This window comes from Corythoichthys intestinalis, chromosome 7, assembly GCF_030265065.1.
Source record: "Corythoichthys intestinalis isolate RoL2023-P3 chromosome 7, ASM3026506v1, whole genome shotgun sequence".
NCBI lineage: Eukaryota > Metazoa > Chordata > Actinopteri > Syngnathiformes > Syngnathidae > Corythoichthys > Corythoichthys intestinalis.
This window is the reverse complement of record NC_080401.1, coordinates 7291110-7308894: the sequence shown is the minus strand read 5'-3', so window position 1 is coordinate 7308894 and position 17785 is coordinate 7291110. Positions and strand designations below refer to the sequence as shown.

The 17785-nt window shown below is 37.7% G+C and overlaps 1 protein-coding gene across 1 annotated transcript; it reads left to right on the top strand.

Annotated features, from left to right (window-relative positions):
• Positions 1 to 3544: 3544 nt before the first annotated feature.
• rgs16 (regulator of G protein signaling 16) lies at positions 3545 to 5210 on the top strand. The gene is made up of 5 exons (XM_057841633.1): positions 3545 to 3683; positions 3915 to 3998; positions 4082 to 4143; positions 4295 to 4461; positions 4593 to 5210. Exons 1-5 carry the CDS (start codon positions 3640 to 3642, stop codon positions 4806 to 4808), a joined length of 573 nt encoding a protein of 190 aa, XP_057697616.1. The 5' UTR covers positions 3545 to 3639; the 3' UTR covers positions 4809 to 5210.
• The last annotated feature ends 12575 nt before the right edge of the window (positions 5211 to 17785 follow it).

The window sequence follows — 17785 nt, the reverse complement described above, 5'->3', positions numbered from 1 at the left end:
CAACTTTAACAGTTGATTGACAATATTAAATGACTTCCAAACATCGCAAAGGTTAATGTTTTTTTTTTGTTTGTTTGTGTGTTTTTTGGGTGGGGGGGTGTGTGAAAAAAAAAAAAAACATGAACGGTAGCACCAGTTACTTTGCCAAGTAACTAACTACTCTCACATTCAGTAACTGAGTTACTAACGCAATTACTTTTTGGGAGAAGTAATTTGTAACTGTAATTAATTACTTTTTCAAAGTAAGATTAACAACACTGGTCATAAAGATGCAGTCTGCAGAATGAAAAGTGACGAAGGCGGAGATTTCATTCTACCAATTTGTTTCCGAACACAATTTGCTTGCAACAATTGCTGATCACTTCTCAGAATTAGCAAAATATATGTTCCCTAACTCAAAGATTGCATCGGAAAGTTAATTTTATCATTTGACCTTTTTAATTTACAATTGGACACACTAACGAACTACCTTCAAGTCAAACTGAATTGCGAGCTAAGTGCAGCCATCAAAAGACATGATAGAAATCGCCAAAAGTGCTTCATACAATTAGAACAAAAGTCACAGTTAAATTTTAGTCGTCATGATGTGGCTGAAGATATTGATTGTTCTTTGATTGCACAAGGTTATATATGTTACAATATTACCAATAAATTCATATTATTCTAAAAAAATTAGTTTTATTTTTCTTTCATATTGCACGCTATATAAAACGTTGTAAGATAAGTCATCAATTTGTAAGGGCATACGTCACTATTTGTAAGATTGCCAACGGCCTCGGGTTGACAGGTATATATATCGGACATTCATTAGTCTTGTAAACAGTTTTCAGTGTTGGCCACAATCTTTTTGAGCTCCCTCCAAAAACTCAAGCAACAAGTTTGAAGAGAAAGTTCTAAAACCCTGGAAAGGGCCTTAGGCTTGATTTTCTGTGACCCAGGTTCGTATGTGATGGTGAAATTGAAATGGGTTGGAATTTATGTCGTCTCTAATCGTGTTGGTTTTTTCCCATTTGCTAACTAGTTCATTATGTGCTTCTGAAAACCTCAAAACCTGATATCGAATGTCATTATAAACTAAGGACACTCTCAATGTATGAATAGAAATGGTTAGTTTTCACATATTGTGGGACCAAAGTTACAAACCTCAGGGATGTTATGGCAAACATTTTCATAGAAGTTGCTTGATGGAAGAAAATTGCCAACAATGGGAATGATTGTATCATCATTCAGAGCTGTTCTCAAAATTCCTTGAAATGCCTTTAGCTATATCTTTATGTAACTTGCTTGGTTAAAAGGACAGTGCATTCTGTTGTTTGTAAATATTTTTGCATAATTTTCATGCTTCACTAGTTCTAGTTTGTGCTCGTTCAATTCTAGTTTGGACCACTCTGATCATTCAACTTCATGGTTCTTGCTGAATGAAGTTTGCATCCAAAAATTATTTTCAACAAGTTTATTTACAAAGATGCTGAAGTTTTGAACAATAAATGCTGCTGAATTGTACATTAGACATATAAAGCATGGAAAAGTATTTTTAATAGCAAGTTCAGTACAAACCTCTAATAAGGCTAAAGTTATTGTACACGTGTTTAATACTCCTCTAATGGGATTTGGTAATAAAAAACTTGCTGACAAATAAATACAGTCATGTGAAAAAATTAAGACACCCTATGGAAGCATGTGTGTTTTCTAACATATTTGGTCATATGGATATTTAATATCAATTTTAACAATATTGAGAGATTCAAGGAATAGAACTAAACAGTTAAAGCTGGAAAAAAAAGATTTTTTTTACTCTTTTCTGTAAAATTTTATTTTATTTTTATAATTAAATGAAATTATAATTACTTTATAATTATGACACCCCTGCATTCAATCCTATTTAAAATGGCTAAAATCACACACAGGGGTATCAACTTAGGTGCACATGATTAGAACATCGTTACTGAGTGTTTTGAAGGAGGCTTGCCTTATTCAATCCTCACATTTAATTTGGTGTGCCCCTGACTGTTGAAGTGAGAGAAAACCCTATGGTGAGATTAAAGAAGCTGTCTGAGGCCTTCAGAAAGAAGATTGTAGACCCTTATGAGTCTGGTAAGGGATTTCAAAAGATCTCAATAGAATATAAAATCAGTCATTCCACTGTCCGGAAAATTGTGTACGAGTAGAGGACATTCAAAACAACTGCCAACATTCCCAGGTCTGGCGGTCCAAGGAAGTTCACCCCGAGAGCAGACTGCAAGATGATAAAAGAAGTCTCCAAAAACCCTAAAATGTCATCACAGGACTTACAGCAGGCTCTCGCTACTGTTAATATGAAAGTGCATGGCTCTACAATCAGAAAGAGACTTCACAAGTTTAACCTTCATGGGAGGTGTGCAAGGAAGAAGCCTTTGCTCTCCAAGAAGATTATGAAGGCCAAACTGAAGTTTGCCAGAGTGAATGTAGACAAAGAACGGGACTATAGCAATAATGTTCTTTGAAGGGATGAATCTAAAATTGAAATATTTGGACACCAAAACAGAGGACATGGTTGGCGTAAACTCAATATAGCATTCCAGGAAAAGAACCTCATACCAACTGTGAATCATGGAGGTGGAAGTGTCATGGTTTGGGGATGCTTTGCTACAGCAGGACCTGGCCAGCTCATCAACATAGAATCCACCAGGAATTGTATCGCGTATCAGAGGGTGCTTGAGGAACATGTGAGATCGTCTGTGAAAAAAATTCAAGCTGAAGCAAAACTGGAACTTGCAACATGACATCCACCAAGGACTGGGTGAAAAGGAAGAAGTGGAGAGTCCTGGAATGGCCGAGTCAAAGCCCAGATCTTAGTCACATTGAGAATCTGTGGGGTAAGTTAAAAGGGGCTGTACATGCAACATCTCACACTCAAAGACTGGTAGATGGCTACAAAAAGTGTCTCACTGAAGTTATCTAAGCCAAAGGGGTAACACTAGCTATTAGGTGGTAGGGTGTCCTAACTTTTTCCTCAGTTAGAATATGCATTTTAGTTAATATATTTGGATCAATGAGTAAAACAATGTTAATTTTTGTTGTTTACCTGCAATTAAGTCACTTTTATTTTCCAGGGATAAATAAAAACAAGATCAGACATTGAAATGTGAAATAAAGAACTGAATATTTCATGGGGTGTCATAATTTTTTCACATGACTGTATAACATCTTCTTGGCCACTGCACATGTTGAAAAAAGACTGAAAAGCTAAACCCTTTAATTTCTCCATGTAAACACCCCTATCTTACGGTACACAACGTGCTTGCAAGAGCTCACGCCAGTGTGTCAAAAAGGCTTATTTTTCTAAAGGGGGGTGTTTTCAAGGGCACACTGAAAAAATATTTATCAGGACCAGGTTTTGTAATCATTTGATAGAAATTTTCAAGCTTCCGCCTTTTACATCCTCCCCCTCATGATGACTTCATCATCAGTCTCCTTTACGTGCTTCTATTGGCTGAGAGATGTGATGACACATCAGAAGCAGGGGCAAAGACTATAAAACCTCCACTCTTGCTCTATTCAGACATACAGTACAGGCAGATTGCTTTCCTACTGAGGATATTTAACCGCCATCCAACACACGAGAGGCTGAACCTTCTATCATTTTCACAGTGTGCTACTATGTGTAAAGGATTAACATCGATGCCCGTCTGCTGCTTGGAAAGGTACATAAAAATTCATGGAAATTGGTGGACTACAAGGAAGCTACTGTAACGGTGTTGTTTATTTTTCTTCCTATGCGTGACTATTTTTCTTTATTGTCGCTGAGCAGGATAAAGAGGTTTTAATTTTAAACTAAATTCACAGAGATCACTCATTGGTTTGGCTGGTTTGCCAGTGGGATGAACTCAAGGTCACATACAAATTAGATTTTACCTTTACTATTCTCTGCACAGGGCCAAGGAGCTGAAAGCAAGGCTGCGAAATGTTTTGCAGAGGTCAGAGCGGAGTCTTTTCTGCTGTAAAATGGGGAAAAACAGGTAAGATAGCAACCACCTTGTACAAAACATCTGTGTTCTTTATTGAAATTTGGTGAAATCTAACAATGCACCATTTATTTTAGACCAACCCTGGAGGAATGCCTGAGGTGGAAAGGGTCATTTGAGCATCTCCTGTCTAGCAAATGTAGGTACAGTATTATAAATGTTTTTTTTTTTTTTCCTCAGTAGTTGCATAATTTTAAGTGGCAAAAAAATAGCCACACTCAAATGAATGAATGCATTTTTACATGCACCATTTTGTTCCATTAGTAATTCAATTTACTCTCTTACCCCAGATGGCCTGTGCGCTTTCACTGCCTTCCTATTATCAGAATTCAGTGAAGAGAACATTGCGTTCTACTTTGCGTGTGAGGATTACAGGAGTACAAAATCTCTCGACAAACTACCTGCTAAAGCCCAGAAGATCTACAACGAATTCATCAGCAGCGATGCTCCACGGGAGGTACATAAAATACATCACATTGGCTCATACCGTTGTCATATTTTAGGTTACAAATTTTTTAGAGCAGAACTATTCCAAGATCATGAGCTAAAAAGACTAATTTGACTCTGTTTCACTGTCCCATGTCTCAGATTAACATTGACCATGAAACTCGTGACATCACCAAAGCCAACATGCATTCCCCATCACCCTGCTGCTTTGACCAGGCACAGCACAGGATCTACATGCTCATGGCGAAAGACTGCTACCCACGTTTTTTGCGCTCACAGGCCTTCATGGATATTCTCAGTCAAGCCAAGCCTAGCACCAAGTACACAAAACAGCCCCAACTGGAGAAGAAGGCATGAGTTCTCAGTGTTGGTTGACTAGAAGTACAGTATGTCCTTTAAGACCCCTCATGCTAAATGCTTAAAGGAAATAAAAAATGGGATTATTTTTCCATGACAGGAATGTCAATTAATAGCACGGATTAAGAAAGGTGGCTTGGAAAGTCTCAAGAAAATAAAAGGCTAACCGATACCACAGAAGTTAGAGCGGAATGGGAAAGCACTTTTATATGTTTGCCTTAAGGCAATTTTTTGTTTCTAGTGTCTCTGTCAAAGTTCAAAACGGTTTGTGAAAAGATGTCTTTATTACTAAGAAAGTTTCTTATTTATTTCTGTGTAGTTTTTAGCAATTTTACAAAATAAAGTCTGTAATGCAATCTTGTGCAATATAATATACTGATATTCTTATAACGGTTGTATTTTTATATATATATAATAAACTTCACAAATGAGAAAATAACATTTTCACTGTCCATTTTAATATTTTCGGTCAGTGGTGTCAAACATACAGGCTGCGGGCCAGGAGGGGTCCATTTCGGCCGCTGGGTTTTTCTGCCTGACAGGCGCCTTGTAGCTCATACAAACCGTATAACGGAATCACATCCTTTTATTTTGACATTGGTGCAGTAAAACCGGATATGTATGCACAACTGAACTTTCCCAGCCAAAAAGAATTGGATGTCTAGTGCTGTCAATGGCAGCCAGTGAATAAACAAAGAAATTGCCCAAAAATGCCACAAAAATTAAAAGTGACCTGAAATCAACAGGAATTTACATGGAATTGCACCAAAATCAACAGGAAGTTTGCACCCCATCAGACGTAAATTTATATGAAAAATAATGTCAATTGTCTGTGCTATAAAAAGTTTTGTTTGTTCTTCTTTCGTTTTTAAGATATTTACAATTCTTTTATAGATTAATTTGATGTGAACCAGCCCCGTATTTTGATTAAAAATCGCTAAAAACTGTGTCAATCATTGATGCTTCGTTTGTGCTGGTTTGCGCTGCAAAAATTTTTGCTTATGCTGCTTTCGTTTTTGAGATATTAATTTCGAGTGATGTTGTCACGCAGCCCCCCAGCTACAGCGGAACTGAAATGCAACGGTGCCATTCGTTTGTGCTAGTTTGTGCCGTAGTTTTGTTTTTGCTGGTTCCTACTGTAAAAATTGTCATTTGTGCTACTATGATTTTATTGATATTGAGATATTAATTTCGAGCAATTCCATCAATCGGAGCCCCTACATTGCGGCTGACGAAGAGCACCAACTCTCTCATTAACAGAGGGGTGTCTCAACAACTAGCAAACGTATCACAAATAAATGGCACCCCTTCGGTTCCATTTTTATTAAATGGGGGGCTCCGAGTCACGTTATCACTCGAAATTAATATCTCAAGCCCTTCATTTCCTGCAAATTAGACCCGAGGTGGTACCATTTGTTTGTGCTACGTTTGCGCTAGTTGTTGGGACACCACCCGTTATTGACAGAGTAGGTATGCGCCGTCAGTTGCGGGAGTTGGATACGGAAAAGCTGCGAGACGTCATCACATTGAAAATAATATCTCAATATCTATAAAATGTTATCAACACAAACAAAAACATTTTACAGCACAAACGTGGCATAAACGAATGGCACCATTTCAGGTCCAGTTAACAATAAAAGGGGGGCTGCGTAACGTCATCACTCAAAACATTATCACAATATCTTAAAAATGACGAACAGCACAAACCAGCACAAACTAAGCTTAAACGATTGACGCCATTTTTAATCAAAATGGGGGCTGGGGGGCAGGTTGACCTCAGATTGACTTATAAAATAATTGTAAATATCTTCAAAATGATAGCAGCACAACCTAAACTTTTTAAAGCATAAACGATTGACATCATTTTTATATAAATTTGCTTCTGATGTCGGGCCAGTTTCACAGAGGTAGAAGAGACCCATGAACAGTAAGTGGCCCAGAAATGCTCTAATATCAACAGGAAATTGTCCAAAATCTACAGACAGTGACCCATAAGTACCCTAAAATTACAAGGAATTGACCTAACAATAACTCTTTGGTTTCCATTGACATCAATAGACGTCCAATCCACTTAGAGTGGGAGGACTAGTTGTGAATGCTTAGCTTTTAGTACTATTGTGGGCATACTGTTCATCGCTCCTCAAAGTCCAAATTGATTGGACATCAAGAGCCGTCAACGGCAGCCAGTGAGCTAACTCATTCAGTGAAAAATAAATCTGTGCGGTACACATGAGAACTGACTGCCATAATGTGGCCAGCGAATCAAAATGAGTTTGACATCCCTGCATCGGTAACCTGTAATATTTAATGATTTCAAAAAAAAAAAAAAAAAAAAAGAGTTTCAGCAAGGTGGTTAGTGATTATCATATTTTTGATTGACTAAAGACTTCATAGACGCATGGTATTTTTAGACCGTGACGTCGCATCGTGAAGCGGAAGTAAAGCCGAAGTGGGACATTATAGACCCGCCCTCGCATAGAAACAATGTAATTTGTGCTACTTTTCTCTGGTAATCTTTCAAAAACGAACTTGCCGATCACGTATTGCTTTTTTGGAACTTGTAGAAACGACTCTAGACATTACGACACATAAAGGATGTTTTCTTCATACGTTTCCGGGAACCAAAAACTCGGGAGGAAAAAATGTGAAGACCGAATCAACTTGCGCGGACTTTAACACCAGCTCAGTGAATCCATTCACATTTCATACGTAGTAAACATTTTGTTGGGTTGGCATGGTCTTTCAGAGGACAAAGAGGTAAGCCATTTTTATATTTTTACCTTTTTTTTTTAGCGTAACGTTGTGCCGTTGTTGTACCGAAATCTGCTATCCGTCAGAATCTGTGATGAAGGAGGGCGATGTTGCCAACAGCAAGGCCGACTGCAACTACGAAGACGAATCGAGGAAGACAACTTATGCTTACGGCGTGAACTGTCATTTGCTACGTAAATGAGGCTCGCTACAAGTTGCGAGGCTTATTTTCCCTTTCACGGTATTAACGTTGTGACATTCGATCACGACATTGTTACCAAGAAAATGCTTTAAAATGTTTTGCATGTTTCATGTGAATTTTTGACATTGTGAAATAGTCCGCTGTGATAAATTGCTATTATTCTTCATCACGATGAGGTTATTATGTAACTATCCCATTAAATAAATTACATAAAATGTATGGCTTTTGATGTTGTGAAAATGTGCGCTTTTTCTAAATTAGGTACTGTATTGTATTGGTGATATTATGGAATTGTCTGCTCTTATAAATGACTTTTATTCTTTTAACTTATGACTCTTCCACACATGCACTCACAATTTTAAATGTATAAGGACAATGATATAAATATATGCATTAGTCAGTGATTGATTTCGCTGTATTTTCCATATGCTCTTGCCCAGCCCATCAAAGACAAATCCTTACTCATCTGAGATTTTTTTACCGTCATCTGAATACATATTTCCTCAAAACGACCTCCAGAAACTATATTTTTATTGTCACATTTTCTGGTAGGTGCAGCCGTGGCTGTCAGAAATTGTGATCCTCCTCTTTTGTGTCTAAAATCAATCAAGTCACCGCTAAGGCTCTTTGCTGATTTTCTGGACCCCCCACCCCCCATACTACATCTCCTCTCAATTGGGCCCCCAGAGTCTGTACATTTAGTCATCACTAGACATCACAATCAATAGATCAGCAAAAAGCCTTAAGGGTTACTTGACTGATTTTAGACACAATACAGGAGGATCACAATTTCTGATAGGTGCAGATGTGGCTGACAGAAATTGCCAGCATCAGAAATTATTGGCCCCCAACCTATTTGCTGTTCTTTGAAGTTTAGTTGATGGTTAGCAAACGATTAACAACTGATCTGTTAAGTGTAAGTAAATATGTTAAGTATAGTTATAAGCTTATGTACAGTATGTTATTAGGACGTTATTCTAAAGTAGCACTTATTCCTCATTTACTAACAATTAAGAAATGAGGAGTAGTTGTTAACATAACATAACATAAACTATCAACTGATATTAATAAGTCATTAGTTCGTAAGCTACTAGTAGCCGGTTAGTGGTAAATTACTAATTTGTAAGGTAATTATATGTCATTGACATACAGCTTACAAGTCATTTATTACTCATTAACCATCAGTTTATTTATGACATATTAACTTTCTATAAGGCATCAGCATAAATGCTTAACAAACTTAACAAAAACTTCACAAATTAACAATTAATCCTTTATTAACAGTTTACTAATGCTCTATTAACTAGTTATAATGGATGTATATTTATTATAAGTGTTACCTGTATTTCTAACATGTTGAAGCCCAGGGAATGGAAAGATGTTAAAAGAAGGTAGTTTCACTTCATAAGCAAACAAAATGAATAACAATCTGTCCTTTTTATTATTTGTTATACTGGCGGAAACTCATATCACCTTTGATATTTCTGTTTTGAATTGCTTCACACTGACAAAGATTTTAAAAATAAAGAATAAACAAGGGATGGTTTGTGAAACACTTTAGAGTGTGTACATTGTGTAGTCTTACCTGGGGCCATGTTATATTTACCAGCAAAATATAACACAAATAGTTTCTTATGACACTTTCCATGGCATCGAGCACCATGTGTTTTGTTTAGTTGTTGCACCAAGGAAACCGTGTAAATAGGAAATACTTAAGCAAACAAGAGGGACAAAGAGAAAAGTGACAGCATGAATGTAACCGAGGGAGCTGTAAAACTTTATTATCAGCAGAGCAACTGTTTGCACTTGTCATCAACTTGAAGCAATAAATTGCAAAAATTGGTGGAAACCATTGCTCTCCAACAGCCATTAAAATTCAAAGGGACACTGGAAAAACATTTGAGGCATCCATTAGTGCTAATGTTGGTTATCTCATTTGTTCTCATTAAAATGTTAATTGTTATATCTGACATTGTTTAGTAAGGTGATTCTTTTGATACAAATCCAAATTGGAGCTGAATGTCTAGTTTGTGTATTCAGATGTCATCAGTGTAGCATAGAGGCTGTGTCGGTCAGGGAACAGCTGGCTCATGGGTCTTGTGCATAATGGAACACTTTTAAGGCTGCTTCCCTCTATGTACGGTTACCCTCTGACATTTGCTCTTGATGAGAGTATGGCAATGACCACAGGAATTACTGGTTTGGTCGTTTTCTTTTACATAAAAAGTACGAGGGGGTTTGCCAACAATTTTACGCCTGATTAAAAAACTAAGATCGGTTTTATTGCTGTCATTGTTTGGTGTCAGCGATGGGCGATCTCCGGGATGAAAAGATGACTCCTCGGAAGAGTTTTAAAACCCTGCAGTACTCGAGATTGCCAAGGCTAGCTTCAACACTGAGTATTTTTTCATTGACCATCATTATAAAATACAGTGGTATGAAAAAGTATCTGAAGCTTTTGGAATTTCTCATATTTCCGCATAAAGTCACCATCAAATATGATTTCATCTTTGTCAAAATCACACAGATGAAAAAACAGTGTCTAAATGAACTAAAACCACCCAAACATTTATGGGGTTTCATATTTTAATGAGGACAGTATGCAAACAATGACAGAAAGGGGAAAAAATAAGTAAGTGAACCATCATATTTAATATTTTGTGCCCCCCTTTTGGCAGCAATAACTTAAACCAGACGCTTCCTGTAGTTGCAGATCAGTCTGGCACATCGATTAGGACTGATCTTAGCCCATTCTTCTCTACAAAACTGCTGTAGTTCAGTCAGATTCCTGGGATGTCTGGCCTGAATCGCTGTCTTTAGGTCATGCCACAGCATTTCAATGGGGTTCAAGTCTGGGCCACTCCAGAACGTGTATTTTGTTCCTGTGAAACCATTCTGGAGTTGATTTACTTCTGCGTTTTAGATAATTGTCTTGTTGCAGCATCCATCTTCTTTTTAGCTTCAACTGTCTGACAGAAGGCCTCAGGTTTTCCTGAAAAACATCCTCATAAACTTTGGAATTCATTCCTCTATTAATAATTGCAAGTTGTCCAGGCCCTGAGGCGGCAAAACAGCCCTGAATCATGATGTTCCCCCACCATGCTTCACGGGAATGAGGTGTTGATGTTGGTGAGCTTTTCCATTTTTCCTCCACACATGATGTTGTTTGTTACTCCCAAACAATTCAACTTTGGTTTCATCAGTACACAAAATATTTTGCCAAAACTTCTGTGGAGTGTCCAAGAGCCTTTTTGCGAACATTAAACGAGCAACAATGTTTTTTTTGTTTTTTGTTTTTTTGACAGCAGTGGCTTCCTCATATGGAGTCCTCTCATGAACACCATACTTGGCCATAGTTTTACATATAGTTGATGTTTGCACAGAGATATTGGACTGTGCCAGTGATTTCTGTAAGTCTTTTGCTGACACCCCAGGGTTCTTTTTTACCTCTCTGAGTATTTTGCACTGAACTCGTCCCCCCTTTTGTCATTGTTTGCATGCCATCCTCAATACAATATGAAAACCTATAAATGTTTGGTTGGTTTTAGTTAAAGCAGACACTCTGTTTTCATCTGTGTGATTTTGACAAAGATAAGATCACATTTGATGGTGATTTTATGCAGAAATGTGAGAAATTCCAAAAGGTTCAAATACTTTTTCATACCACTGTACATTGTACATTTTGTGTTAACTAGACCTCAGTTAAAGATTTTTTATTCCAACTTTGCAGGAAATAATCACAGAACAGAAAATCCACTTACAATTGTGAGGGAAAACCCAAATGAGTGCATGCTATCCTCATTAAAATATGACAACCTTTAAATGTTTTTACATCTGTGTGATTTTGACAAAGATCATCTCATGATGGTGATTTTATGCAGAAATGTGAGAAATTCCAAAAGGTTCAAGATTTCTTTTTTTTTTTCTTCTTTTTTCTTGTATTTCAGGAAAGAAGAAAAGAACCAAATAAATGTGTAGCAACAGACTCAGCACTGCTACGTATTTGTTTGTACCGTGCAAGATCAGCCTGTATTTGTAATGCTTTGGTCGCCCCCTAGTGGCTTTTGGTGGTAACTACTGTAAACGTCATTTATTCCTTTTATTTTATTATGGACATTTTGTCAGATTTTCAATTTATATTATTTATATCGGACATTCCTATAACTTAATTTGTTCTCTTATTTGTCACAGTATGTTTATTTCATTTGGAAAACCTTGAAGTTTTTTATCATTATTAAAGCATCCAGGTGAGCATCACAATACAAATAGCAATAACATATTAAGTGCACGACCACAAATATTAGTATCGGTTTGATATCGTGATTGGATTTTTGGAGTTGGACAAGATTAGGATAACAGCCAAAAATTCTTTATCGGACAACTACAAACAAATGAAATGCTCTTATGCCCACCAGTAAAACACTCCTATGTATGTTAGGAAAATGCTTATGCACACTAATCAAAGGCTCCTACGTGCACTAGTCAAACAATCTTATGAACAACTGTTAAATTGGAAAATGTATTTTCCCTGGGTCTTCTTTTTATAATCAGAATGTAAATCTGTGTTCCTAAGTGCTGTTATGCACACAACGATGCCTCGATGTTTGGTTATAAAACCATTTATAATGGAAATAGATTGTAACATGTAACAAAAAATTCATATCTTTGGTGTGGGTGTGCGTGTGTTGCTGCCACTGGTAAAATCTAACTCAGTGCTCACTTCTGTTAATGTAAATATCCCTTTAAAATTAATTTGGGTGGTACCAGAGATTTTTTACTTCATAATTGACCACCTTCCTAATAACCAATATCAATACTGATACTTGATATGATCATTTTCCCCACAATAACACAGATGACAATAACCAATAAACATTAAACAACATTTATATATATTCTATTGATGCGCATGTAATAAAATCAAAGATTGTCAAGTGTAAGCATTCAACATATGCGATTTTGCTGTGATCAAAGGTTGGCCCAACAACATCATCTATAGCCAACAGGTTCGCGTAACAATCCGTTTTACAGGCGAGTTTGTACCATTTGAGTTCTAGTTGAAACTTTTGCCACGTTTACATGGAGCCAAATATTCCAATTACAATCGGAATATTTGTTCAAACCGAATTTATGTGTTCCATATAAACACCTCATTCGGAATGAACAGGCCCAAACCGAATGGAATTTCATTCCGATTCACAGGGGTGGAATATTCCTTTTCCCAAACCGATTAGAAGTAAAATTATATCATGTAAACAGGGAAGCGGAATGGTGTCTGGTTGCGTTCTTTCTGCGCATGCTCCGTACTGACGTGGTGACGTCACTTGGTGACGTAAGTAACGTCACATGCAACATGGCTTCCAAGCACACGCACAGCGCACCCACACAACTTTTTAAATGAACGGCGTGTCATTCTGAAGTTTTGTTTCCACTCGAACAGCAGCTGATCTGACGATCGATCTCCATGTTTTGCAACGCGACGCTTTGTTTTGATTAATCTGCGCAAGTCAGACGGCAGTTGTCAAACGTCCTTTCGGAATAAAGGCAGACACATGTAAACGCTGGATCGGAATAGATGGAGTGACATGTAAACAGCTGATGTGAAATTTCCATTCGGAATGATTTGAATCGGTATGAATAAAAGTCAGCATGTAAACGTGGCTATTGACAACTTGCATTTATATCTGTGAAAGTATTGTTTCATGTTGCGCATTTTACATAACAGGGACAGCTTTGACAGTTCTGTTCGTTCTTCAGCAGACGCTCAAGATGCCCCTGTTCTACAACATGCTCTTTTATCAACACGTGCAGTGCCTTAACTTGTGCAGTACTGTACGTACCGGCTGGCTCTGCTGAGAACATTTATTTTGTTTTTGCATCCCCTTGTGGAAAAGGTTTAGTGTTGCACTGTAGCTGATGAATGTTGTTGAGTCTCGTAGCTCGCTGAGTAGACGTGTTGCCGTGTTCGGCCGCTCGTGTCTCTCGTGACTCTGTAGTGTCTGTGCCAGAAAAGTTGTCCCCCCGGAACACAACATGCACCATAGGTGAATTCTGTTATAAGGTAGTGGTCAATACAGCACTAACCCTTATGAGGTTCTCTTTTTTTTATATATACTACAGGGTTATTGAAAACTATTTTTAAGTAGCCTACTTGTAGGTTATGTCTGAACTTTAATATAATATGACAAATAGACATGAGAAAAAAGTGTAGAACAAGATTTATTTCAAATTTGATCTGGGCGGCAGAATTAGCCACCAGTTTCTCAAGCTGCTTGGGAAACCGCGATAACCTCTTTCACAGGGAAGTCTTGTTGGCTTTCAAATTTCAAACAAAACTAGGCCTGCAAGCAGGACTGAATGGGCCCTCGCAGTTAGGCGCAACTCGGACGTCACACCATCTCGGATGGCACGCAGGTCAGAGTGGTGAGAGATCGTCCCATTCTAATCATCTCATGAGAACCTAACATGCTGAAAACCCATCTCTATTTTTACTTTAGAAATACATTCACACAACTAGGAGGGAAAAAAAGCAATTGGAGACAGTACTCATAAGCGAATTTTAAGGGGGTGGCAGGGGGGCCAGGCCCCCCCTGGTGGCCAAAAAGTGTAATTGCATGAAAGTGACTTTCCTATAGGCGTATATATATCAAAGTTGTAAAGCAATAAAACTGCAACAAAAGTGAATAAAATGAACAACAACAAAAAATTATTTTTATTATTTTTTTTTTTATATTTTTTTATAATGGGTCAAAATTATTTTTCAAACAGATCATGTGACTAGAACCTTAGACGGTCATTTGCTTTGCATATAATTAAAAAAAAAAATAGGGGAGGGCAATTTTATTTTTTAAATGATTTTTTTTCCTTTGATTGAATGGGATTGATTGATTTAGACACAAATGTCCTACCCATAATATGGCCCGAACACATAAAGGATTGCTTTAATCAAAGAAAACTTTTTTAATGAAAAATTAAGTGTTCAAATTCAAATATTTTTTCGCATTCAAAAACGTTTTCTATGATTGAAAATTTTCTTTTTTTGATTGAAGTGATTTTTCTTTTTGAAAATATATATATTTTTTTTAAGCAACTTATTTTTTGAATGAATAATATCGACAAAAACATCCTAGCCAAAATGCGGCCCAAACACAAATCAACATTACTTCAATCAAAAAAGTTGCTAAACTTGACTCCAATCAAAAAAAATTAAATCAAAGAAAAATAGCTGTCACGTGCATTTTATTGAGTTTCAAATTATTTTGCCATTTTTTTGATTGAAGGGACTTTTTTTAATTGAAAAATAAAGACACAAATCTACCTCCATATGGCTCCGCCCAGGGAATACAATTTTTGACTGGGGTACATTAGTACGACACCGGCGGGCGCACCATATTCAATGGATGACGATCTTGGCTAAAAGTATTGCCTAAGCAGCCTGATTTAGAATTCCCCTCAAGAATGATGGGAAACAAAAAACGCTCATTGTCAACTTATCATTATAAATATTCTTGTAAGTTAATTTTATTGCTGAGACTGCGTTTCGGGGTCATCAACATGTTGTGCCCCCCCTGCCCCAAAAGTCAAACTCCGCCTATGACAGCACTACAAAAAAGGGGGCACTATTGTGCTGTGCAGCCACGCCCTTATTCATAACATAAATGAATCTTCGAATTGGGCCAATTCGACCAAGTGTGCCAAATTCTGTGGCTCTATGAAACATCTACTTCCTTTTAACTGCGAACAAAGGGTCATCATGGCAACAGACAGGGGACATGTGGATGTGGGGCTTAAGGTGTGTACAACAGGATAAAATAAAGTCTTAAATACCATTATTATGTGAATTAAAATCATATTTTAAGACGAATCGACTATATACAACAATTTGGCAAAGTGCAGATGACGAGAAATCAGTCTTAATCCGCCGTTTAGCCACGCCTACCATTATAGGGCTCTAGCATCCCATCAGGAGGATGACGTCGGCAGGGTAATGGTTTTATCTGATTTATAATTCAATCCATTGAGGGGGAATTATTCAGAATGAGGAAAATGCGATGAAGAGAGCCGCAATATGTCATTGTTTGTCTCTCTACTCCAATATTTTTACAGGATACTCTTTTTAGTTTATTCTTATTAAGTATTTTCCCCCAATTGGTAGATAAATGGTATGGTCATGACAAATAACAGTCTTGTGCTAAATGGAATATGAAATAATATTGCAATTATTTAGTACGACATGGCAAAATTACTCCATAATAGTCAAAACTGTTGACTTCACCTTTACTGTCGCACCTCCCGAACGATATTTTATGCCACTGTAGTTAGTCAGGCTTTTGTCATTTCCCTGCCCCGGCTTCGGAAAATGTAAACAAACCAAAAGGCGTGACAGCTAGCCGACATGCTAACCCGAACCGAGTGACGTCTCAAAGTCTTATTTATGCTTTTCCAAGCGAAAAATCCCACAAAACTAGCCCAAATCATATCACACCATGGCGGGGTTGTCGATTGTCTTCGCCAATCGGCAACCCACCCGGCAGCGAGCAAGTTACCCTGCTCTGAACAGGAGAGCTCGCCAGGGAAGCAGCTGGAGAGTACCGCCGGACAAACCGGCCGACGTCGGTGGAGCATGTAGCTGCCACATGGTCAACACAAATATGGCGGAGACGTAAACAGAGACCTGCGAGGAGTTGTTGTGCAGCTAACATGGCAGGATTTGTCTGAGGAGAACTTTTCTACATGTTCGTCTATGATCAAACGTACTGTAAGTAAATAATCCTTTATTTAAAGAAAATTTATAGTGTTTACTTTGTAATTGTTGTATTAGCGGCCATTTTTAACACAAAGCAGCCGTTTGGCTGGCATGATGTGAAAAATAAATGAATTAATCCGCAAAATCAGCTGAATCCGCAGTCCATCTGCATGCTATAAAGCAATGCTGTATTGTGAGATGCTGACCCGGGTGACATCACATTTGCATTCGTCCTGAACCCGAGACTGAAGCCGGAAGTCACTCATTTTCATGGCGCGAGATTCAAAAATTGAATATATAAAACGATCGTTTCCACACACATCCAAGCGGCACCCCAGGGGGAAGCCTCTTCTGAAGACGGTACACAAGAAAGCCCTATGGTCTCATCAGACCATAGGACATGGTTCCAGTAATCCATGTGTTTTGTTGACATGTCCTCGCAAACTGTTTGCGGGCTTTCTTGTGTACCGTCTTCAGAAGGGGCTTCCTCCTAGGGTGACAGCCATGCACACCAATTTGATGTAGAGTACGGCGTATGGTCTGAGCACTAACAGGCTGACCCTCCACCTCTTCAATCTCTGCAGCAATGCTGACAGCACTCCTGTAACGAGTCACATGACATTTTGGAGGGAAAATGACAAAAAATACTCAATTTGGACATTTAGGGATTTGCATTTTTTCATAGGGGTGTACTCACTTTTGTTGCCAGGAGTTTAGATATCAATGGCTATATTTTAAGTTATTTTGAGGGAAAAATAAATAAACTATCATATAAGCTGCACACAGACTACTTTTTATTTTGTCAAAGTTTCATTTTGTCAGTGTTGTGCCATGAAAAGATATACTTAAATGTCAGCAGAAATGCGAGGAGTGTACTCACTTTTGTGATACACTGTAGATTTAATTCCAACATAAAATGGAACAACATACTCCAAAAAAGAGAGAAAAACATTATCATAAATGAATAAATTATAAGTATTTTAAAATAGTGAGTTACTTTTTAATCATTTTGTAGCATACTGTAGTTCGGTATTCATCCAGTTTCTGTATTGGGAATTCTGCTTCATAAACGAGTTAAAATGGTCATGATTCTTTCCTAGTGTTTTGGGCAGCTAAAAATGACTCTACTTCGTTACTCCTTCTGTCATAGAACTTGAGAGCTGCAGCTGATCAAACAAGACCTCCAAACTGGCTGCAATCTGTTGTTTTCCTCTTCCATGTAGTATGTTAGCGCCCTGTTGACTTTAAAAAGTCCCGTGCATCTACAGCTCCCCTTCA